Below are 24,874 nucleotides of genomic sequence, written 5' to 3' on the forward strand. Positions count from 1 at the left end.
CTGTTCTGTAATACTCAGGTCTCCATGACCTAATTTGCTTCTACGATGTTCATGTCTCCATCGTTATGTTCAATTCCTTTGGGTTCAAGTTCTACCTATTCAGGTATACAGAGCCAGTTTGTATGACTCCGTTAGGTTCTGTTAGACTCAGTCATGCCTGTACAGCACCTGTGTATGGCGGCACAGATTAAAGGTGGTTCTGTTTATGTGTGATGTCTTTGGTTGATCTCACTGAGTTTAGCGGTGCATGGTTCGGTTGGTCGTGGGGGGTTGGCACATACATGCCAATAGACCCGATTCAGGCTGGAGACTACCGATTTTTCAAGCCAAAAATGGCTTTATTTTAGCTGTCTCCCGCCTGAAATTGCATTTTCTACAATAGAAGTCAATGGGGAATTTTCATTCTCCCGATCTTTTGCTTTAAATCTCCCACTTCCCTGTCCTAAAATGTTGGCATGTATGCGTTGGCGTTACTTGTGCTTGGCGGTGCTCAGTTAGCTCGGATGCCTTCTGGATCGGCCTGCGTGGTTCTTTAGCTGTCGAGTTCGGCTCTGCATGGTTCGGTTACTTAGTACACCGATCTGCAAGGCGTGGTTCGGCTGCTTTGGGTCCACTCCTGATTGGTGGTGCGCAGTTGGTTCAGTTATGCCCTGGGCTCGGCTCTGTACTTAATGTTTATGATGTCTTGGTTCTATTCAGTTTTGTTATCAGCATTGTTCGGTTCTTTAGAACCACCTTCTGCAGGGCTTGGCTCGGCATGCGCGGGTCACTTCCGTATTAGTGGTGCACAGTTCGGTCCGTTTCTGTCCTGTTCGGATGGGCTCAAGTCAAACGGCGTGGTTCTGTTTTTTGCTGGTTAGTTTCCTGCCTGTTCTTTGTTTGACTCCAACATGTGCTCCGGCTGTGGGCGGGGGGGGGGGGAGGGGTGAGGGAGCATTAATGAGGGAGTGTCCAGGCTCTCCCGGCTCAGCTGCTATAAGTCGGCGCTGAAACAAAGCTCACGAGTCAGAGCACGCGAGAAAGAGCGCGCAGAGGTGAGAGGCTGCTGTGGGTGCCGGGGAAATCAGCGCGGGGGGTCCGAGCACCGGGGGTACCGGCGTATTGGAGCCGGGCCCCGACGACTGGTACAAACCGGCGAAAAGTGGTTTCTGGGGCTGCCGGTAGCCGCGGGGTTTGAAAATGAGTTTCCGGGCGGGAGCAGCGCGGGTGTTTTCGGAAGGTTCGTAGGCTTTCCTATAGGAAAATAATGACGGGTGGGTGTTATGCGTGATAAACTGGTCCCAAATCCTTTTCTTCGCAGCTGGGAGCATTTAGAGAGTTGCATTTCTTTCTGCGAGGGAGGCGCGTTCCTCGGGGTTGGTGTGCGGTTAGGGTTTCATTAAACAGGGTGTGTAGCACATTTCCCAACACTCTAATGTGCTAGTCGTCCCTGCGAAGCGTTGAAAATGTATACAATCACAAATATACCCTTTCTACGCCTCGCTGTCTCGTCCAGACTCGTATCATCGTGGCAGCTGAAAGCGAACCTTATCTTAATTTTACCCGATCTCCTGTTGTGCAACACACCCCCCCCCCTCCCTCTATCTTTTTGGATGTGACTCTCCTCTCAGTGACTTAACTGCCTTTGCACGGTCTCTTTTCTCTCGAACAGTCCAGTCCCTCTTATCTTTCACTCCACATGTCCAACTCCTGCATGTCTCTTGGTAAAATCTTTGCATGACTTTCTTCCTTGTTTCCTCTTCCTACCGGTCTGTCTTCTCCTCCGTACTGAACACCCACTTCTTGCCATAACCTCGCCCCTTCTTCAGGGCTAACCCTGGTCCATGTTTTGCTCGAGCTGCCTCTGTCTTCCTGGTTTTCTTTGTTCTGCCCCCTTCTTCCTTATCTCCTGTTTGCTCGGGACCCTCCCCTGTCTGATTATCTTTCTTGTCTCCTCAGGTCTTACTCCAGGATGGAGTTGGATGCTCTTCAACACTATTTCTATTTTTACGACACGGATCTCGAGGAGGACCCCTCCCGCGCAGTGGCTCCCAGCGAAGATATCTGGAAAAAGTTTGAACTGGTACCCAGCCCACGGCACCTGTCCGGACGCTCGAGTGCGGATGCTCTTGGCATGGCCCCCCTGGGATCTGACCTGGGATGGGACCTCTCACCGCCCATGAAGGGGGCAGGAAGGTGGACCGGGGCCATGAGTTCCATGGTGTTGCTCCGGGACTGCATGTGGGGGGAGTGCCTCTCCACACGTGGGTGCCTAGAGAAGGTATTTACCGAGCGGCTCTCGGGTGGAGCCCCCAAAGCCATCCCTGTGCCTAAGCCCGAACCTGTTGCACCGGAGCCCGTAATCAAGAACCCAGAGCCTGCCGAACTACCTCGCACGCCGCCTCCTGAGACCAAGCACCCCGCCTCGTCTGGCTCGGATACCCCGAGTGACTCTGGTAAGCACGGGGCTTCAGACTGCGGACAAAACATGTGAAAGCTAGACCAGAGATGGGTCCTGAACGAAAGCTAGAAGTGAGCTTCAGGAGTGGGAGACCAGGGGTGGCACGAGAAGGGAGTACGTACTGTACGTGTAAAGCCAGGGTATAGCCGTAGCCAGTGAAACAGCCCTGGATGAGCAGGGGTGTAAATGGAGCCCCTGCACAGGCTACAGGAAAAACATTACTAGGAGTAGGGGCGCTTGAGGTATGCGGCACAGGAGAGACAAATTGTGCGGCAGGGTTAGTACATTGTGGCCGGCAAAGCTAATCTGTGAGTAACTTAATAGAATTGTGGCAAGTGCGGCAAATCATAGGTGTGCCATGTTGCACATGATCCCAGTGCCCTGACAGTGATAGAACGAGACACTTTGATGACCGGTAAGATGTAAACCATGGTGATCTGGGGAACAGGGATGTACCGAGGAGAATGGGATGTACCGAGGAGAATGCTACATTAAAGCAGCACCAGGTCTAGTTTGAGGGAATGTGCTGTTTGAGCATCCCTGAATGCCCTGCAGAGGACACTAGTAAGTGAAGGATAAACTGGGGGTTGGCTTTGTCAAGCGTGCAGCGGCAAGTTTAAGACTGCGTTGTAGGGTAGGAAGTGAGGCCAGTTTGTATTACTAGGCTGTTGCCAACAATTGGCTCTAAACGGGGGGGGGGGGGGGTGTTCACGGGTGGAGGACCAGACAACACTCCAAGAGGGTGGGGGGTCTCTGCGCGTGGTCAGTTGAAGTAAGCGAGTGGGTATTGCTCCCACCTTCCTCATCCTTAGCCACGTGTTCTGGAGTCAAGTGGTTATCTCTAAAGGGCTCGTGCGACGGCAGGTGTATCATCCTCGGGTGCACCGGGGACAGGTGCTGTATCCTCGGATGGACTCGGTGTACAATAATGGCCTGGTGTGCACACATGTACTATGGTGCACCGAGGGTTGGCCTCGGTCGCATCTCTTGCTGTAAAGGTGTAGTGCTTCGTTGGCTAGGACGAGTGGTGGAGGGTGTGCCAGCTACCTGTGAACACTGCTGACTCGATTAGACGCCGCGGGGGCGGCTGCAGCACAATCCCAGCCTACTACACTTGTTGCCACTGAACTGCTCAAGTTTTGGTGTGACGTCTGTTCGATCATCCTTCTGAAGAATGCTGGTGCTAACACATTGTGTTCACACTCCTCCCTGTGGGGCAGAGACCATTAAACTCACGTGCTTGTGCGACCCTCCCTCTCTCCCAAGTGTTTAAACTGAGGTGCTTGCTGTCTGTTGCTGGGGAGGGACCGGGATTGGAGGCCCTGGGTTGTCCATCGCCCCGCCCCGTACTGGGTCCTGTGCAGTGCTTGTGAATATTGACCAACTACTTGTGTTCAGTTGGTGACCAGTGCGTGAGGTCGTTTTGGGGGTAAATTGATAACCCCGAGAGTATTTCTTTATTTGACACTTAAGGGAGATGTGAATATTGTCCTCCACGTGCGTAGCTCTGCGTCAGTCCTCGGTGGCGGGCAAGGCTTCCGGTGACCGAGCAAGGTTCGGGCCTGACTCTGGGAGTGAATGTTCACTCTAAGCCTCTGTCGGACCCACTTAATCTTTAACTAAGGTCAGTTCCGGGACTCTGTCCATAACGCGGTGCTTACCCTTGGTCAGCTAGTGAGCACGTGGTCGGGTGTGCAGTGCAAGCACTCGCTTTGTTTCCCTATTATGAAGGGAACACCGCGCCCACACCCGAAGGGGGAGTGTGCTGAACAGACCAGGTGCCACCGCTTGTGCTGGTTGGTTCGTATTTTCAGCTGAGGTGGGTATAAAGGGATGGACTTGAATGCTGCCATGGGATTGCCAGTGACCGAGACCTCTGCGAGAATTTCACCCTTCCTTTGTGTCCTCTGTACACCCGGGGCCAGGTCCAGCCGTAGAGTGCGACAGTGGGGTGAGATGTGAGCGCCCCCCCCCCCCCCCAGCTAAATTCTACGTACTTTGGGGAAAGAATGCCACAAGTGCATTAAACCGCAGTTCCCCATTTATTACATGTTTCCTTATTTATTAAATCATGCAATGGTCCAATCCCTTTTCAGTATATTGTCAGAATAGCCTCACTTATGGGAGTCAACGCTGCTTGTTTGAGTTTTGTGGCGTTGGTCACCGTTTGTAGCCAGCCAATCGCTTCAAATTTAAGAATGCTTATATGCATCAACACACGTGGTTGCAAGACAAACACCGAGCTAAGAATGATATATTGCTATCTTATCCAACCTCGGTGGGGGATAAAAACCCAGCATTGTTACTTTAACAAATTGGTATCTCCGAGAAGACGTGGGCCATCCTAATCTTCTGGTGGTGTAAGGGACTCATGGCTGCACAAGTAATCTGCATGTCCCGTATGCAAATGTCCAGAGCACCACACGTTGGAAAAGTAAATAGTCCGTCAGAAAGACGGGTCCAAATTGGTATAAGACTCCAGAGTTCACAATCTTGATCCTCCCACACAAAAATGAGTAAAGTTAGCAGAAGTTACCGTTATGTGAACTATATGTCAAAGTTCACACAGGACTATAATAAAGTGTGGTATTCTACGTCTGAGCAGGCATAAACAACGTCAATTCGAGAGAAAGTAAGCCAGTGCATCAAACGCCCTGATAAGCCAAAATCGGCCAGTCTCACAGCTTCTCTCCTGTACTATGTTTGGTGACCTGTTGTGTGGGTGATATAACCCAATGCCAGTAGTCTCGTCTAGGAAGGACTTGGTGTCACGTGGTTCCTGTGGAGGGAAACGCTAGTCTGCTGACCGGGTTGTGGCCCCGTCTGCAGGGCGTGTGAGATGCAGCAGAGGGCGCTCACGGGACCAGCACTGAGTCCTCACTAGTGCCGCAGATGGGCGCCCGCTCCGAGGCAGGTATCGGACTGGGCGGAGGGCAGAAGTTGTAGGATGTAGTTGCATATAGCGCTATATGCTATATACTTGGAGATGCTGTAAATGGTGGGCATTCGGATTCACCACCGTAATTGTACTTTATTTATCGCCCTCAAAGATGAGAGCTTGAGCTGTCTGAGGCGAGATAAGGATTCGCTCTCCCTACTCCAAGATTCGCATGCCCCCGCCCCGAGTTCTCGGTTGTCCACCAGCCTGTGGGGGAATGTAGACTGTTTGGTGCGACTGGTGGAAAACAAACGCAATTGAGCCTAATTCTAATCACTCCCACTATCCCGTGGGGGGAGGGGTGTGACGCATCTCACCAGCGGTGGGTGGAATGAGGCTACACATGGGAGCTCATGTCGTGGTGTTGCCTGTTGTAGGTATTAAAGAGGCACGAGGTGGGTATAGGGTTGCGGCTGTGGCATACTGAGTTTTGGTGAAGGGTACATGGGTTCATGGTGTGGAGACGGGTACTGTGGGCAGTGTCATAACGCAAAATGTGCCCCTTCTGGAGAATGCTTCTGGGCATTTTTCTGCGATAATCACATCCTGATACTGAATGTGGTCTCGTGACGGGCGGGGTGCCCCGCAGGCGTGCGCGTTACGCGCGACTGTGAGTGTACGCGGGACGGAAATAGCTGGGGGTCGGCGGTTCCTATTGATGGAATCGAGTTCGCGGCGGGAGCTCTGATATTGGAAGGCGCGTGGGGTATGTTGATGGTGCGGGCCCGTGTGGTGGGAGGGGCGAAAAATTGGATGGTGAATGAGAGAGGCACTTGTTTTGATGCCGGGAGGCTCTTGGTGGAATATTTCTGGAGGGCTTGTTTAAATCTGAATGGCGGTGTGGAGATCCGAGGCACAAAGGAATGTGTGAAGCTGCCGAACAAAAGACGCATCTCTCGCAGAAGTCCCCACCCTCCCGCATGCCTGCAGCAGCGGAGGCCGGGAGTTTGGCGGCGCGGGAGGGGGCTCTCCATCTGCTTTGTTCAGAGCCGCTTCTTTGGCGGGATGTGCTGATTGTCCCTCCCTTAATGGGCCTGTTCCGACTCCACCCACTGCCCCGCCCCATCGCTCGTATAATGGCCACTTATTGCCACCGCCCCTTCTTCTGGTAATGGAACTGGGGTAATCGCTTTATGGCCAAAACCGGTTTAAATTTTAGGTGTGGAGCTGTTGTAAACATTTTCCTTCTGCATTAGGGACACATTTTGATACTTATTTCGTAGAGATTTCTTGTATTGTGCTGTTTCCCATCTATGTCTACGCCAGTGTCCTTGCTCTGAAAGTGTGGCTTGGCTGTCCGTAGACCTTCTGTTTTAAAATATGCGGAGTTTGTTTTGGAATATTTAAAATCTGCAGAGTGGGTTTAGGCTCCCCCCAGAAGAGCTGTTGCTATGGAGTCCCGTAAATGCGAGAGGAGCTAGTTTGCATCACAAATGGACACTGAAGGTTCATTATTCTCTCTCCGGTGCGTTTTTTTCAATGCATCGCGTGTTTAGTGTTGGAATAATGGCTCGGAGTGCAAGCCGGTATTCTTCTTTGCCGGTAATGGTTTTGAAGGCAGTTTGCAGTGCTCGGGGGCGTGGCCTGATGCCGGTATCAGAGGTGTCTGCAGTGCCAGAAAGGCAGTCTGGCACCACCATGTGGCTGTGCATTGCTAGTCTGCACCACAGTGCAGAGTGGTTTTATGTTTACGTTTCCTGATTTTATAGGAAGTACAAGGGGACAAAACAGGGAAATACAAATCTGGAACCATACTGTTGTAGGGGAGCATATGAAATTGCTAGAGTAGAACATCCCCCCCTAAACTTCCCCACACCCCCTGACCTACCCTTCATGGGATAAGTTGGTGGGAGCCACAGTGCTACCACTCATGCTGCCACTGGTAGGGGCCCCGTGAGTCTGAGGAGTCGTAGGTACTTGGGGGCATGTAGAAAGAAAAGGTATCCCGGAGATTCATGTAGTCTCCCAGTGCCAGGCCTATCTGACGGCCTCTGCGTTACTTGAGAGGGGATGTGAGCGTTGGGCAGTCCTAAGAGAATGTAGGCTGGGGAGCTGTGCATCAATGTGTCGCTATCGAGCACTTGTGTCCAATAGTTCGCGTTTTTAGGGCATTCCCATAAGTGTCAATGTACCGGGGAGCTGTAGTCACGCCAACACGGGGGTCTCTAGCAGGATTCCCCCTGTGAAGTCTACCGGGTATAAGCCGCTGTTTTAGTAGCAGTCTTTATCCTTGCAACATTACGTGCAGTGTGTTGGGCTCTATAGTAGATGTCCTCCCGTTGCGTAAATTTGCTGCCCTGCTCCAATTCCCATCTCCGCTGACCTGGGATTTATTAACGGCTGGAGGCAGTCTTGGGCGATATAGTTCAGACGTGAGGCGAGCGTCGGAGGATTTGCATAGCAGCCACTTCTCAAATGTAGTTGGGTGTTTATCCTGGGGCTGAACCCCAGGATGCATCACCCAGTGTCTGATTTGCTGATATCTATACTGTTCGGTTCCAGGAGCTCCTGTTATAGGCGGGAGTCCTGAAAGATAGGGTGCTGGCCTCAAGTAAATGCCAGAGTGATTTTAAAGCTTACTGCAGGTGCTACAAAAGTTGATAGGGGCGATAGTGTTATCCTGTCTGACCACATGTATTTGCCACTCCAGTCTGTGCTAAAAGATGTTGGTCATCTTCATACAGAGCTATTAAACGTATCTCTGAGTTTTTGGTATTAACAGAGGTAGGCAAATGCAGTAACTGTTGTATAAGTTATAGGAAAACGTCTCCATACATGCGTATAAGCATTTGGTTTAGGTCAAGCGACGGTGGGAACTGGTGCGTTTTTTTTTTTTAAGCAATTTAATGGTAAACGGTGGGGTGGATGCTTTCTTTAAAAGGGAAGTCCACAGGTGGGTTGCAGGCTCAATAAAGGAATGTTTCCGTGCTTGATGGGTAAATGGGATTGGATTCCGGGGTTTCTAGGTAAAATGTCTTGCGAACCTACCAATTTCTGTACGGATTCATGAACTTTCCTTTTCCTTCCCCCACAGAGGACGATGACGAGATTGACGTTGTGACGGTGGAGAAGCGACGCGCGCGGCGGGCACGGCAGCCCCGGCAGCCCGTCACCATCACCGTGCGAGCGGACCTGCTGGACCCATGCATGAAGCACTTCCACATCTCAATCCACCAGCAGCAGCACAACTATGCTGCCCGCTTGCCCCCGGACCCTCCCAGCCAGCAGCCCCCAGCGTCCGGCGGCCCACTGAACATGGAGCAGGACGACCCACCACTCTCCCCTACCGAGACACTGTCCTCTTCGCTCTTGTCCCCGCCGGAGACCCCAGAGACTCCCTCCCCCATGTCTCCCAAGGATGGAAGCAGCAGTGGCTGCGGCAGCTCCGGCTCGGATGGGGAGGTGGTGAAGAAAAAGAACCACAACTACATGGAGCGGAAGCGGCGGTATGACTTGCGCTCCCGCTTCCTAGCCCTGCGCGACGAGGTGCCTGGCCTCGCCACCACATCCAAGACCCCCAAAGTGGTGATCCTGGGCGAGGCTACTGCGTTTCTGCATTCCCTGGTTGTACGTGAGAGGCGCCTGGCTCTGGAGAAACGGCAGCTGCAGGCCCGTCAGCGTCAACTGCGAAAGTTGATTTTGCGTCTCAAAGCTAAGTGAGATGGCCGGGCCACGGCTCGTTTGGAATTTGCACATCTGTGGCACTAAAAGTGGTTACAGCCGGCCTCCTGCCTCCGAATCAGCTGGCTGGAGCATTCTATGACCGGGCCACGTTGGAACGTCGTAGCCTACCACACTGGAGCATTCTGGGACGGGATCTCTGACGCTGGCTACTGTTGGCCTACTCTGCACCCACGTCTGGTTTCGTGGGCTCCTCCCACGGGCACGCAGAACCCTCACAGAATCAACTGAACTGACGTCGTGTTACACCTAGCGGTTTGGAGTGTCCAAACTGTTAAGACTATGTACTGCTGAAAAATCCTCTTTAACTGTGCCTATCCGATGTCACCTACACTGGACCCCCCACACCCGAAAACCAGCAAGAGAAGCTTTCTTGCGCTTGAAATGCACAGGACATTCGCGACGGCTGATTTGACCTTTAACCTCATGAGGGATTATGAGCGCAGGGCTTTCAGTTTAAAGCTTGCCAGGTCTGGACAGCATGCTCCACTTTGTGTTTTTAGAGGAGTAACTATTACAAGCTATGGGGTAGAGGCATATGGGCACTCGGGGAGGGATGTCACCATCCCCACCCACTTTTTTTTTTTTTTTTTGGCCCAAGGGCATATTGGAACGGATTCCAAGCACTGGGCTAGGAAGGGTGCAGTGGTGCAGTAGTCTGTTCATCCAATCCTCCCGTTACACTCCTCCAGTCTTATGGGACCTCAGTTGGTTTAATTTTGCTATTTTTTGCACAAACACGGTTGATTTTTGAGCAGGTTTCACTACTTCACAATTTTTCCTCTACAGGTTTCGACAAGTTACGCCTGTCCTGGGAAGTGCTTGCTCCCTTTCTCCTCTTGAGTTTATCAACCATTCTCTGGGTATTTAGAAAAGGTGAGGGCAAAATCTTTAGCGGGTGTGGGGTTGTGGCTAGTAATGTGTCCCTGTTCCTGCAGGGCATTAACCGTATGATTGTATGTAGTCCAGCACTGAGATACTCTTTGAGCCTTTCTCGTCTTCTACCCCTGCCAACCGCAACTTTACTTAAGTGAAAGACTCCATGTAAGGGTATATTTTTATTTCCTTTGTTTTAAAGGAATGGGTCCCACTCCTAGAGGTGGGGTAGCCCTTGTTAGGTGTAATTTGCACCCATTATATTTTTTTTATTTTGGTGGAGGGGTGAAGTCATCTATGCAAAGTTTGAGAAGCCCCTTTATGCACACTGATCTAGGGGACACCCTGGCTGTGCGATCAGTAACATGTTTTTGGGGGTGGGAGCATAGCGCCCCCCTCTGAAGGAAGGTTAGGTCTGCACCTCACTGTCACTTTATGGCTCACTTTGTTATGTTTCTTTTCAGATTCAGCTGCTGAAACTGCCGCCTTTTGTACCGGATAACATTTTGATACTTGTATTTTTGTACAACTTTGGTAAACTATTCACACATAAACCAAAAAATATCCCCTCAAGTTGTCTTGTTTATTTTCTGGAACTGATGCGATCTGTTGTTTTTGGGGTGGAGGTGGCCCACTGCTGGGCATCTGGGAGGCATCATTGGGTTTGCTGTGTTGGGCCATCAGAATGGGTTCACTAGCGGGCACCATGAAAAGGATGCGTATCTGGGGGCATGAAGCAAGATGCCCCGTGAAAGGAGGAATCCTTTAACTGGACTAAAAGGGACACTTCAATAAGTCTGCCTGGAAGGTGGGTCCGTGTAAAGAGGGTGTGCTGCCAATAAGAAGGGCTATTGTTTTTCCTTTCAGCATATGGTCTCTTTAGAGCTCATCAGGTCGCATTTGAGTTTAAAAACGAGATCATCCTTTGAGGCTGAAGGGTGGGAGGGAGGATTTAACACCAGCCCAGAAACTTGCAATGAGCCATGCAACATGCGTTGATGGGACTCTACCACTTGATGCCGCTTCGTAATCTGGTCAAGACCGTCTGGTTGGCACTTGCTGACTGACTTGAAAACGGGACTGAACTACAAAGAACCACTTTAAATTAGGACTATATACAAAATATTGACCACAGTAAATACAATACTGATGAAGTATTTCATGATTAGGGATGGGTAAAGGGAGGCTGGGACTTTGATTGGAGAAGCAGAATTTATTTACAAAACAGCAATATACAAACATGTGCTATATTAAATAAATGTAGCTAGGACACTCTTCTAAACTCTTGTTGCTTGTGCATGTCTGCACTGTAGGCTTTTTTTGTCGGGGTGGTTTCTGGGTTAACGGGTGAGGTGTACAGCTGCAAGTGATGGTAGGATAGTTCTTTCAGATCTTGTCCAACTACGTGGAGTGGGTAGTCTGTGATGTGTCAAAATTCAGGGGTGATGGCAAGCATGATTCAGCCAATCCGACCGCTCCAAACAGGACACAGTGACGTTTCTCATCTTTGAAACTTCCGAAATTCTACCCTGTGGTTGGAGGGGAGGGGGAGGGGGGGGGGGGGGGGGGGGGGAGTTGCAGTATGTTGAGTCTTTGGCTGTGCGGAGTCCTACCTCCAAAATGAGATGACGTGTGAGTTAAGTTGTAGGATGTTGACTAGTATCTGGATTCCTAAATCGTGCGGCTACTTGTGGGATTGTCCTGGTATTAGTTTAGAAAGTAAGAGTGTGAAGGGACACATTAACGAGTGAAAAGCCAGGTTTACAGTTTCTTTCTAAAAGACTGTACATTGTCCATTTGACTTGACTCTGCGGGCATGCTATTCCAAGCTTGCGGTCCCAAGCTGGGAAAGGATCTGCCTCTGGTTTTTGCTCGTTTTACCCATGGCCCTTTGGCAAAATGGCTGAGGGATGAACGCAGGGTTCTAAAGGGGAATGGGGGGAGGGGGGGTGGGATTTGAATAGAATCCTAGAAGCCAGATATGCAGGCCCCGACTAGTGTGAAGTCCTCTGCAAAAGGGTCAAGGTCTTAAACTGGATCTTTTTTGTAACCTGAAGCCAGTGCAGGTTCTTCAAATGAGACCAGATCGAAGTTTGCCGGGGTAATTGGAGAGCCCGACTGGCTGCTGCGTTCTAAACAGTTTGTAATTTCTGCTGACGGTATTGTGTAAATCCTGCATAAAGGGCATTGGCATAGTCCAGTCTGAACACCACCAGGGCCAGAACAGTAATCCTTGCAGGTAGGGAGAGGCTTTACAGGAATGTTTTGACAGTTCGTAACCGACCAAAGCATGCGCCGGCCACCATATTGATTTTAGTTTGCAGTCCGCTGCTTGTCAATCTTCACACTCCGGTTTATTACTACTTCTACTTGGGCATTGGGTGGAGTCGCCTCGACCTGCCAGTGGGCCTGTAGGTTAAAAATGAAGTTATGCCCAAAGCGGAGCATCCCCCCATTTTATCAGTTTTGCGTTTGAGTTTATTAAAGCCGATCCACTGGAAGGCCGCAGATGAGCAGGGTTTGATGGAATCGTGGTAGATTGGCGCATCCTTCTTAAAATCATAGTAACTGGAAGTCATGGGCGTAGGAAACTATCTTGGTCCTGAAAGACTCGACCAGTGTTGCCAACGGATCACTCTGAAAGGTTATGGACGAACCACATACCTCCTTGTTTTCCCAACTGTGATAACCAGAGGAGCACTGTCACTTTGCGGATTGACTATAGCTCTTAACATCGAATCCAAGCATGGCTTTTATTTTTATATATACTTTTACCACACCTGAAGACTCAATCACTTATGTTGGGAGCCCCAGTACAGAACATACAGTAATGGAATACGTTTTAACTCCCAACATAAGCTTCTCTGAGTCCAAAGTGTTAGTTCCTTTTTGACACTTTACTAATCTGCTCCCAGTATACACTTACTGTAATTTAGCCAAAAGGTGAGGTTTCTGTTTGGACCTAAACTGTCTTGACCTCCTATCTGTGGCAACCCTCAATTTTTAGTATCTAGCTACTTGTGCTCAGGCTGAGCTGCTCTAAATAACAACGACCTACTGGGTAACGGCTACTTCGCGGTATGTGGAAAACCAAAGAAGCCACAGGTCTCCCAAGTGACTACAACAGTACTTTCAGAATGCAGACATGGAATGTAAATAGTGAGAATGTGATCTGGTTTTATATTCGCTCACTCATCCGCCTAGTGAGTTAAATGGCTCCGGCAATGTGACCTACATTTCACTCCTGCCTTAACTTGCCTCGAGTGATGCAAGCTTGCATTAGTTTTCCATTCTCAGCACTACAGATTCAACAGAAGAGTACCCTTTCTGCTTTTTGAGGCAGCGAAGATTTCTATGATGCTGTATCTGTCCTGGAAGCTATCTACTCTTGCAGTACTAATTTTTTTTTTTTTTAAGTTATATTTTTACATCCTGTTGGTCTAGTTATACCTATCATCTGAAGGAGGGAAGGGTGCACTGTTTCTGCCCAAGGTGTAAATGTTCTATGAAGAACAGAAGAACTGTTGCACCTTTCTATGATAAAACACAATATATTGAATGCACTTATGGGCTCTATGAACCAGTGACTGTTTCACAGTATTTGAGATACCAAGACCTTTATCCCAGAACAAGCCTTCTGATACCCTTTATGTGGCAATATTCTATTGCAATAACATGTCTACATAAAAGAAGCAGGCTTGGTTCTTAAAACCTCATGTTTTTAATGTTGTGGTAGGGAGGTATCTTGTTTGTAGGCCTAGTGCCCATAATATTTTTACAGTGAAAACTGACCCTTTTTTCGCATTGTGACTAGCTGTGGATTTTGGACCCCTGCTCAGCTGGCAACTAGGGAATCCTAGCGCAACTGTACATAATTTTAAAACTAGACACCATAGTGAATCCAGGATGGGGTAACTTGTTTGGCTCTCACAGGTTATCCAGAATCCCTTGCCAACCTCAAACGTAAACAGAAAAAAACAAATTTTGATCACACTTCTGTGATGGAAAGTTCTGCATCTGTCGGCAGCCACAAGCTTCCACCCACCCATCATTCCTGCAAGTCTCCTGATAAAAATGGCACCTCACTTGTGGGTAGGCCTAGTGCCCGCGATGGGAAACGGGCCAAATCCTACTGTGTAGACTTCAAAATTATAGATCACAAAAAGACTTGGTTTTGTGAGGGAGACATCTGCATTTTTGGTCATGGGCTTGGCGGGCCTCTAGTGAAATGTGCCAAACCCAGATATTTCTGAAAACTAGACGTGCAGGGAGGTGTGGCTTGCATGGATCTAACATTCCTACCCAGAATCCCCTGCAAACTTCAAATTTAGCTAAAAAAATTCATTTTCCTCACATTTTTGTGTGGGAGAACCAGCCTGATAAAAAATGTCCTTCCACCCAGCGTGTCCCTAGGTCTCGCAATAAAAATAGTACCTCACTTTTGTGGGTGGGCCGAGTACCCGCAACAGGGAAGGGCCCATAACTTATTGTGGAGACATCAAAATCATCTATCACAAAACGACCTGCTTTTGTAAAGGTCACCTGAGTTTTTGGTCCTGGGCTCAGCGGCCATCTAGGTAATCCTACCAAATCCAAACCGTTCTGAAAATTAGATGCCTGGGTGAGTCCAGGGAGGTGTGGCTTATATGGATCACCCAATGTTTTCCTACCCAGAATAGCCTGCAAACCTCATTTAGCTTAAAATGAATTTTTTCACATTTCTGTGTGGGATAACCGCACTGGCACAATTTTCCTACCACCCAGTATTCCTCTCATTCTCCGGAGTAACAATGATACCTCACTTGTGTGGGTGTTCAATGCAGAGCCAGCCTAAAACGTATATTAAAAAAATATAGCGCTTAGAGCTCATGTTCCAGCCCCTCAATCTCTACGTTTTTGGCCCTTCTAAATCGCAGGCTCTTGATACCTCACTTGAGTGGGTGGGCCATTTTCCTCGGGAGACTGAGGGTGAACGCTGGGTGGTAGGAAAGTTGAGCCGGGCTGGCGATCCCACACAAATGAGAGAAATGTGATTTTAAGTTTTTTGGTTTTTTAAAGATAAATTTGTGGTTTGCAGGGAATTCTGGGTTGAGAAATGTTGGGATATCCACACACGCCGCACCTCACTGGACTCTCCTGGGTGTCTTCTTTTCAGAAATGGCTGGGTTTGGTAGCATTCCGTAGATGGCCACTGAGCCTGGGACTAAAAGCAGGTGGCAGTCGCAAAACCAGGTAGTTTTGTGCCATTTCCTGTTGTGGGCACTGGGCCTAACAACGCAAGTGAGGTACCACTTTTATTGGGAGACCTGGGGGAATGCCGGGTGGTAGGAAATTTGTGGTGGCCCGGTGATCGCACAACTTTATAACACACGTGAGGGAAAATGTTTTACATTTGAGGTTTGCAGGGGATTCTGGGTAGGAACATTTTGAAGAATCCATGCAAGCCACACATCCTTGAACTCCCCGGGTGTCTAGTTTTCAGAAATGTTTCGGTTTGGCAGATTTCCCTAAATTGCCGCTGGCCCTGGGACCAAAAATTCAGGTGACCTTGAAAAACCAAGTTGTTTTGTGATCGATAGGTGTGCACCTGTGCTTTTGGTCCCAGGCTTGCTGACATCTAGGGGAACCTAAAAATCCAGACCTATTCTGAAAACTAGACACACAAGTAACACCAGGGAGATGTGGCTTATGGTTTTCTTTTTTTCCCCTTCATTTTCCTTCCCAGAATCTGCTGCAAACCTCATTTTTTTTCTCTAATCTGTGTGGGAAAGTTGTGGGATCACAGTACAGCTTCCCCACCTCTCAGCGTTCCCCTCAGTCTGCTGATATAAACTGATACCTTACTTGTGTGGATGGGCCAAGTGCTTGTGACATGGAAGGGCCAAAAATGTGTAGAGGGGGGGGGCGCGCGGCAAAAGCCGATCCAAAAGGGCAATTTTTATATACGTTTTTAGGCTGACGCTACTTTGTGCACCAACACAAGTGACGTATCCTTTTTCTCAGGCGACGAAGGTGAATGCTAGGTGGTAGGAAACTTGTCCTTCTGGGGTGTTCCAAAAACATTTCCACACAGAAATGTGAGGAAAATTACTTTTTGTAAATTTGAGGTTTGCAGGTGATTCTGGGAAAGAAACGCTGGGGGAGCCATGCAGGCCTCACCGCCAGCCAAGAGTCTGTCCAGGCACACTGCACCCAAGCGCCACTCTACGCATGCCACCAGGCAAGCACCGATCTAATCACACACATCAAGCGCAAGTCAACCCACCATTAGGAAAGTGCAAGTCCATACACTGCCAGTTAAATGGCAGTCAAAGGTCAGTACACTCACTGTCATCCAAACTCCAGTTCACACACACAAGCTTTCCCTGTTCTCTAGTGGTTTTCTGCACTCACCTGGGGGCAGATGACTAAAATATCACTGAAACAGCCAAAATGTGTGCCCAAAAAAGGGGGCGTGACCCTGACCTATTAGGCTTTTCCCAGACCTGCCCATGAACATATCCCTGGTGTCTACTGGGCTTTCTGCACTGCTCCGGTGGGGCAGATAAGGGGATATTGCGCCGTTCTGTCTCTTGGGAGGCAGAAAAGCTGGGAATTTTTTTGGGGGGTGAAGGCATTGGCATGCCCATTCTGGGCAGCCTCCCACCTCTGTATGATAAACAGAGCACCTAGTGTGCTGCTTGCCCCTCCCATGGGGGGGCGGGGGGGGTGGCAGGTCAGGGGCCATTGCCTCCATCTGCCTCTGGGGGGGGGGGGGGGGGGTCATTGGCCATTTTGGGTTGCCCCATCCCTATGTACATAAAATAAATCCTTGTGACTAAGGAAGAACATAAATGTCACTGTGTAAGAATCTTTCCAAAGGTTGAGTGGTCACCTGTTTGTTGCTAATTGCTGTACTTGGGTGTTAACTGGTACTAATGAGGAGAAACTTAGCACAGAAGGTGACCTGTGTATCCAGTGTTTTCAAAGCCAACGGGTCTTGCTTTTATCTCAATGTTTTTACAGACCAGCTGGGAGGGAAGCAACAGTGTGGGGGTGGTGGCTGGTATTTCAGGGGCAAGCAGCACATGATGGAGAGCTCTAGAAAGATTTGCTCTCATGGAATGGATGGGGCAACCAACAATTGGGTGTTTGTGGGCGTAGAACCTGATCAAGCAGGGGAGAGGTGGAATTGGAGCAATCGTAACCAGCAACTGAAAAGAATGAAAGACCTCCAGTACAAGCTGTGGAATGAAACACTGGGACAAGGAGTCGGTGCTTGAATCAGGTTAGGGTCAAACTCCGGAAGAGAAGCTGGCACACACTGACCAAAGAATCAAGGAAATGAGGGACCAAGCCAAGCAATGGGCAGGCTCTAAGCCGGTGTCTTCAACCAGTCAGTTGCAAGCTACCAGTAGCTTGTTGCTACCTTCACAGTAGCTCACAGCCTTAAGTTCTTCTTTTTTCCCCCAAAAAAGCCCATGGTCACATATTTCTATTAGATTTAAAGGAAGACTGTGTTTTTTTTACTTTATTTTCTTCATGCTGCAGATAGCAGGGCTTGATAATTAGTGCTGGAGTCAGATTTCTGACCCAGGGCACAGAAGTAAAAAACTGAAGCACCGAGGTATTTAACTCTTAAATCAGTCCATGTCCACTCCGTATTGGAGTGTGAGAACAAAATGTTTCTGAATGCTTTTAAATGGTTGAAAATGTACTTTAATGATTCAGTTAAATCTTAATTTAAGTTTTCTCACTTTTCAAAATGTCACAGCAGGACTCTTGCTTCAAGTAGCAAGTAGACACTATGGCATATCAACCCAAAAATAGTCCTTTTGAAATGGGAGAAATTTAAAGTAAAGAAACGGTTTTCTATGCAACATTAAGTCTTAATGTTTTTCCCCACTTTCAACTAAGCCAATTCAGTCTTAATGTTTTATGAAGCATGTTTCTTCACTTTAAGTTTCTCATAATTCAACAAATGGCCGTATTTTTCTGTTTATAAATATGGCACCTTGTCTACAGCCCACTGGGATCGAGATGCCTGGTGTTAGTAAATCTGACACTTGGAAATGGGATTGCATTTTAATGAGTAATGGAATCCATATCAACGAAGTTAACTATTCTGTTTAATTTTCTCCCATGTCAAAGTGTCACCTTTACGCACTGTATGTATATTGCTCCTAGTAGCTGATAGACATGCTGCTGTATTTTTAAGTGCAGAAAAACGTTCCGTATCCTCCACGTTTATGGAGACTGTTTTCAGTCCTTTAAATTTCTTCCATTTACAAAAATGGGGAGATGTATTATACGTGTAACAATGCCACAGATGATGAAAGTTATTCCAGTGCCACAAGTACATATGACACTCTCAGTTGCCCAGACCATTCATATGTTCATATATGCAAAAGATCTCAAGTTGTTTGATACACATAGCTGTCCTGTCATAGTGCCCCTAGTAACAAGCATTGAAAATGCAATAGGTCTCGCCTTTAACTAAGTTAAAGCAATTTGCTTTGCTAATGGTATTGTATAGCAAAGCAAATGGTTTTAACTTAATTAAAGGCGAGACCTATTGTATTTTTAATGCTTGTTTTATGAGCATTCACATGAGATGTCTTTTTTTTGTGTGCATATTTATATAGCGCAAATTCGACCTGAAGGTATTGGAGTGCTTTACATGAGCACCGTGTTTACATTACACATTGAGGCACGGGGAGTTTAAGTGATTTGCCCAGCATCACAGGATGTGGATGCCACCCCGAGGCTCTAACCCTGGTTTCCAGCAGCAAAGTCAGCAGTCTAGCCGACGGACCACATCCTCTTCTCCTATATCCGTTGTATGCACTACCCTCTGCTTACAAAATTAAAGCAACATTGTTACATCTTTGAATATTTTGTTGGCTCGTTCTCTGCTTATTTTTTTTTTAGACTAATACATTAATCTCCTGAAGCTTTTCCACGCGTTTAGTAAAATCTACCTCAAAAAGGTATGCAAAGTGTGTGCCCTTCCGTTTCGGACGAGCTTCGATGAAATTAAGCGGCTTAATTTAAATTCATACCTTTTTACACTTGCACTATTGCTGCTCATCAACGGATTTAGGGAGACAATACAAGAGAGAAGCATAGGGACGAGTCAGCAGTACAATCACTCAATGGTAGACTGAACATGTGCTGAGAAGTGGCATGTATAGTCAGGAATGGAACAGTGACAAGTTCAGCGGGGAGGAACAATCTGTAGTTTCAGAGATGGGATAACAGGAGCTCAGAGGTGGATTTGAAGGGTACAGGGGTGGTAAAGAACCCAGCGGGCACAGGGGTGGGCAAAAAGAACACAACATCCTCGATCTGCAAGACCCACACTCTAATGGACTTGCCTTGACAAGCGAATAGAAAGAGCAGCATTTCAATAGAGCTCAAAATTCATAGAAGGAAATTCTTTACTCTCAGATTACCAAACTGGATTCCACATAGGAAGAGGACCTGAATTGCACCTAGTGGCAATGTGGCATGACCTAAACAAGCATTTGCAATGCAATAGGTCTCGCATTTATAAGAGTTTGAGCTATTGGCATTGTAAAATTACAATGCCTTTTATTTATGTTTTGGTTTTAAAACAAAAGGCATTGTCATTTACAATGTCAGTAGCATAAACTCGCATAAAAGCAGTGTGTGGCGTGCAGCAGTGTTTCGTGTAGCAGTGTGAGGCATGCAGCACTGTGCGGCGTGCAGCAGTGTGCGGCGTGCAGCAGTGAGTAATGCAGCAGGGTTTGTCATGCAGCAGTGTGTGGCGTGCAGCAGAGTTTCGTGTAGCATTGTGCGGCGTGCAGCAGTGTGTGATGTGCAGCAGTGTGTGGCGTGCAGCAGTGTGTGGCGTGCAGCAGTGTTTCATGCAGCAGTGTGCGGCGTGCAGCAGTGCGGCGTGCAGCAGTGTTGTGCAGCATGCAGCAGTGAGTAATGTAGCAGAGTGTGGCTTGCAACAGTGTGCGGCGTGCAGCAGTGTGCGGCGTGCAGCAGTGTGCGGCGTGCAGCAGTGTGCGGCGTGCAGCAGTGTGCGGCGTGCAGCAGTGTGCGGCATGCAGCAGTGTGGCGTGCAGCGGCGTGCAGCAGTGTGCGGCGTGCAGCAGTGTGTGGCGTGCAGCAGTGTTTCGTGTTGCAGTGTGTGGCGTGCAGCAGTCTGTGGCGTGCAGTGGCATGCAGCGGCATGCAGCAGTGTGAGGCGTGCAGCAGTGTGTGGCATGCAGAAGTGTTTCATGTAGCAGTGTGCTGCGTGCAGCAGTGAGTAATGCAGCAGCGTGCAGCAGTGTGTGGCGTGCAGCAGTGTTTCGTGTAGCAGTGTGCGGCGTGCAGCAGTGTGTAATGCAGCAGTGTGCGTCGTGCAGCAGTGTGTAATGCTGAAGTGTGCGGTGTGCGGCGTGCGGTAGTGTGTGGCGTGCGGTAGTGTGTGGCGTGCAGCAGTGTGTGGCGTGGTTTGTAAACAACAAGAAAAGCGGACATCAAAGGGAGGGAATGAGCATATGGGGTGTGAGTTATAACGAAAGTTAATTGTTGTAAGAGGGGATGCAGGAAGTGAGGCCGAGCACGCGCTGGCGAAAGCAGTATGCTGCTTTCAAGTCCGATGCCAGCTTTGCGCTTGAATGCCTCACATGCACTAGCCATAAACCGCATTCCTAAGGTCTTGTGCCCATTACTAAATCTCTGAATGCGTGAGGCGGCACACGCACAGGAAGTAGCTGGTGGCAAATGGAATGCACGTGGTTGTGCGCGTAACCGCCACCCGATCTGCCTGGGAAGCCTTTGGGACCATTTTCTGAAGCCCCTACATAAGTCTCGCTGAGCGATCGCTTACGCGATCGCTTACGCGATAGCTAGGCGAGACCTAAAAAGGATTTGCGAATTTTTCACCGCTTGGTAAAGACCCACTCCCTCGTGCCGGTGTATGCCATTTAGTGATTGATACGTTAAAAGAAAAAAAATCAGCAAAACACATTGTTAGCGGTCGCTCAAAATGGTCTGGTTGACTTATGCCTCTAAACTTCTCCAATATAAAACATGCCGTGCACAACCTACGGCCAAATATGTCCATAGTCGGTAATAGCCTGTACTGCATTGATTCGACACATACCTCACCATTGCGTGTACTCCGAGCGGGGCGTCTAATCACTGAGCTTTCGTAAACGCATGGCTTGCCGGTATTTGACCTGGTGGTTGTTTAAGCGGTCACTTTTGGGTCTGGTGTCTTGCTTTTTCCAAGGTTTATTTTGACTTCCCCTTCCGATGTTTTTATTTAAACGTAACAGAGCAAGAAATAAATGCTAACTATTGACCCTTAGATATCTGGGAATTTGAGTCCAGAGCGGTGAAATTCCTTCTGCTGACAACTTTTCGTGATATGTCTGTAGTGTACTGTGGTGGTATTGAACTAACCATGGTAATATATGATAACCACCTAACCCTTTATATTGCATTCTTAGTGTGTTACGGTAATAAAAGGTGGTAATGCTGAAGATGGTGATGGACTGTCCACTGTCCAGCACCGGCTTCCTTCAACTCTGGGTCCTTCACGCGCGTGCACTGTTTAAAGTGAAAGCATGCTGGAGCCAGAGTTGAAGGAAGCCGGTGTGAACAAGACTGCAGACTGTCCACTGACCCGCGCATGCTGTCTGCTAGGAACAGATGGCGAGAGCAGCCATCTTTGTCCATGCAGGCGCGTGCATGAGACCACGGGGAGAATCGATTCCAAAAGGTCCTCTCTGACGGGAGCAGCGCATGTGCTGCTTTCGCCAGGCGAGACCTAAAAAGTATTTTGTTTAAACCATAGTATCTGGTTCTATGGACATTAGGCTTAAAGTCAATGGAGCAGGGCGTGAGGGCATCTGGGAACAATGTGCAAGTTGCACTAACCCATGATTATTTTCTCTGATCAGAAGTAGCTCTCGCTAAAAAAAGGTTGTAGACCCCTGCAAGCTAACAAAATGTTTCGCAAGCTACAGAGCATGTGTTGTCTCAGACTAGACCTAAAAAGAAAAGGTTTCTAAAAGTGAGCAGTGGATAGAAAACAGTCCGCCAGTCAAAAGGATTGTGAACAAAATATCCTCCACGAGAGGGACAGAAAAAGAGGAAGGCAAGCCATGAAATAATAAAAACCAAGCAAATGAGTGTCATCCACTGGGAAGCATTGGGTATCTCACTGAAAGTTCACAATAGGTCTTTTGCATCAAGGCAATTTGTGCAGTGAGAACTAAAAAATACAATACTAATGCTAGCGAGCGCCACATAATGTGGTCCTTGGTTGCTGCATAGTTCAGTGGCACTGGTCATACTGCTTCCCTGACTTGTGAAATACAAAACAAAATGTAGTTCGAGATTTTCTGCCAATTTCTTTTTTGTATTTTGCAAATGTATCCGGCCAGTGGGTGTGAGGGCAGAGTTGGCTTTTCAGATGCAAATCTCTAAACAGGCTAACATTAGGCATGCTTGGAAAACCAAACCAATGCATAAAGACGTTTAGTAGAGCAATGCGAGCAGCAGCAAACCTGTCTGAAGAGACAAAGAGGAAGGAGAAATGATGTGCTGGCGCCCTTCTTCCCGAGTCTGTTCTCTGCCCAGAGGTTGGTGTGGAACTCCTACAACGCCTCTCTGCTGCACCCTGCCTTGTACAGGTGCCGCCCCTCAAGGGCCACCAGTACATAAGCTGCTGTCTGCTTGGCCCAACTATGATGAGGCAGGAAAGGCTGTTGGAAGTTTCCACTTCGAAGCACATAGGATGTGGTTGTTGTGTGCATGCCATTGTAAATCCAGATTGTGTTTCCTCATGCCGAGTGAAGGGGACTTGGGTGAAAGGTAACTGCAAAGTCAGTGGGGTACACTATCTGCTGTGGAAGGATCCAGCTGACCCTCAAATACTCAAGCATTGGAGTCTACCTATGGATTTTAACCACTGCGCTGGTACTTTCAACTTTAATAACCACCTTGATGGGATGCTGTGCTTTGCTGCATTACGTGTGGGACCCTGGTGCAGTTGCACCACAGGTGAAGGCATTAGCTAGTAGCACTCTAGTTTAGGTCTGGCCTTAGAAGACCACTGATTTAACTAAAAGTATACATGCAGTAGTAGGAGCTTCAGCGAGCCCTCTTCATCCATTCGTCTATTCTCCTTCACACTTTTATTATGCCAACAGGTGCATGGGGCTGTGGGTCTGCCCACTCCAGCTATTTCCTATCTTTACTCTGAGTGTTGGCGAACTGCTCTTTTTCCACATGCAATGTAGTCCCCTTAAGGGCCAGGAGCTGCTGTGGCAAACTGCTTTTTGAGGCCCCAAAATATTTTTCCTGTTTGCCAATATTTTTCCCCCCATTTTTATTATTGGCAAAAGCCTGTAAACCCCTCTTGTGCGCAAAGTGTTGCCAAAAAAATGACAATAGTAGCATTGATGGATAAAAATGCTTGCAGCCTATTGGTGTTATCAATGCTTGTTTCACAATGCCCTGTGTGTCCGACCACTCTGACAATGGCCATGGAGGAGGTGGTCCACTAAGGTACTCGACTGCTAAAGGGCAAACTTCATATTGTTAGTAGGGACAGCCTAAACATGTTCTAAAGCACCTGAATGCCTTTAGTAGAGCAGCAGGTAATGTGCGTGGTATTGGTGACCTACAGAGTCCTTGAAGTTTTGGTTTTGGCTGCTAAACCAGAATTACTGAGTTCTAAGAATAAATATTGCTAGCCAAGAGCAATGCCTTCTGAGAGTCGTGGTCTTGGTTTAGTTTGACTAATGTATCTGAAAAATGTTTTTCAAACTCTAGGACTGAACCAATTGCTCCAATAATAGTGAGTGAACTGGTGCCAACTGGAAAATCAATCCGCTTACTCTGCCGCAGTAAGGCCTTTTTTTGTTTTAGTTCCTACAAAGTCGGATTAATTTATCCAGTTTATTATAAGGTAGTATATGAATAAAGCTTAAGCCACCAAAAATGTGATCCCAGGACAAGATGGTTCTGCTTTCCGACTATCTTTTATTTGAGAAATACCATGTTTGTTTTAAGGGTGTCTGTTTTACTGCTGGGAAGTTAGATTATTCTAGATTTTACTGATTGTGAGGGATGGGAAAGCCAACCAATGGACAGGCCTTTATGTTCTTGGTAAACCCACAATATGTCTCGTGACAGACATCCGTGCTCAGTAGGCTGGACCTAAATGAGTATGACCACTACTTTACAACATCCAATCTAAAGCCATTTCAATGCCGTGTGTTTTTTAGGTCGTGCCTGGGCAGCGCATGCGTTGCTCTGTGAGGCATGCTGTATTGGAGTATGGACTTGAAGCCCCGGCCCCTCTCCCTCCATGTTTAGGTCTCGCTGAGACAGCGAAAGCTGTCTCTTTGAGACATTTTGTAAGTGGGCTTTCAAAAGTGCTAGCCACATGGTTTTGCTGGCCTAGGGCTTGAGTGCACGATGGCGTGCACGTGCACAGCTGCTCCTGCATTCCCCCCTCCCTTCTCACCCAGCCCTTTGATGCTCTGCTCGATTACTTTCACTTTCGCCGCTTTGACCCTTGCATTCCCCCCTCCCTTCTCACCCAGCCCTTTGATGCTCTGCTCGATTACTTTCACTTTCGCCGCTTTTACCCTTGCATTCCCCCCTCCCTTCTCACCCAGCCCTTTGATGCTCTGCTCGATTCCTTTTCACTGTCCTTAAATCCCTTTGTAAGTCCATCTTGTTTGGGTCACCTTTGCTTCATTAGACCCATCTTTCCCGACTAGGAACCGGTTATTTTTGTCCACTCCCTTTAATTTACTTTGATAATAAACTCTCGCCTTAAGTGAAGCAATTGACTTTTAAATGTCGTCGTAATCTTACAGCCTTGTTCTCAAACAAGAAAGCTCCTCTCCTTCCACACGTTTCCCATTCGGCCATCTTTTCTTCTGCAGTAGTTGATAACATTGTGGCCATGTTTTAAC

The 24,874-nt window shown here is 48.2% G+C and overlaps 1 protein-coding gene across 2 annotated transcripts; it reads left to right on the forward strand.

Annotated features, from left to right (window-relative positions):
- Positions 1-923: 923 nt before the first annotated feature.
- On the forward strand, positions 924-10,508 carry MYCL (MYCL proto-oncogene, bHLH transcription factor). Of its 2 annotated transcripts, none has more exons than XM_085648339.1 (3): positions 924-1,034; positions 1,939-2,435; positions 8,413-10,508. In XM_085648339.1, exons 2-3 carry the CDS (start codon positions 1,952-1,954, stop codon positions 9,036-9,038), a joined length of 1,110 nt encoding a protein of 369 aa, XP_085504465.1. In that variant the 5' UTR covers positions 924-1,034; positions 1,939-1,951; the 3' UTR covers positions 9,039-10,508. The 2 variants fall into 2 exon arrangements, with proteins under 2 accessions (XP_085504465.1, XP_085504466.1); XM_085648340.1 differs by lacking the exon at positions 924-1,034 and adding an exon at positions 1,050-1,219.
- Positions 10,509-24,874: the final 14,366 nt, after the last annotated feature.

This window comes from Triturus cristatus, chromosome 3_2 (genome assembly GCF_964204655.1).
Source record: "Triturus cristatus chromosome 3_2, aTriCri1.1, whole genome shotgun sequence".
Lineage (NCBI taxonomy): Eukaryota > Metazoa > Chordata > Amphibia > Caudata > Salamandridae > Triturus > Triturus cristatus.

Bases quoted from the DNA above. Each gene is read 5' to 3' on its own strand.
- MYCL (XM_085648339.1), top strand. From the start codon at position 1,952: ATGGAGTTGGATGCTCTTCAACACTATTTCTATTTTTACGACACGGAT. The intron at 2,436-8,412 runs GTAAGCACGGGG...CTTCCCCCACAG, and splicing joins GGATACCCCGAGTGACTCTG to AGGACGATGACGAGATTGAC.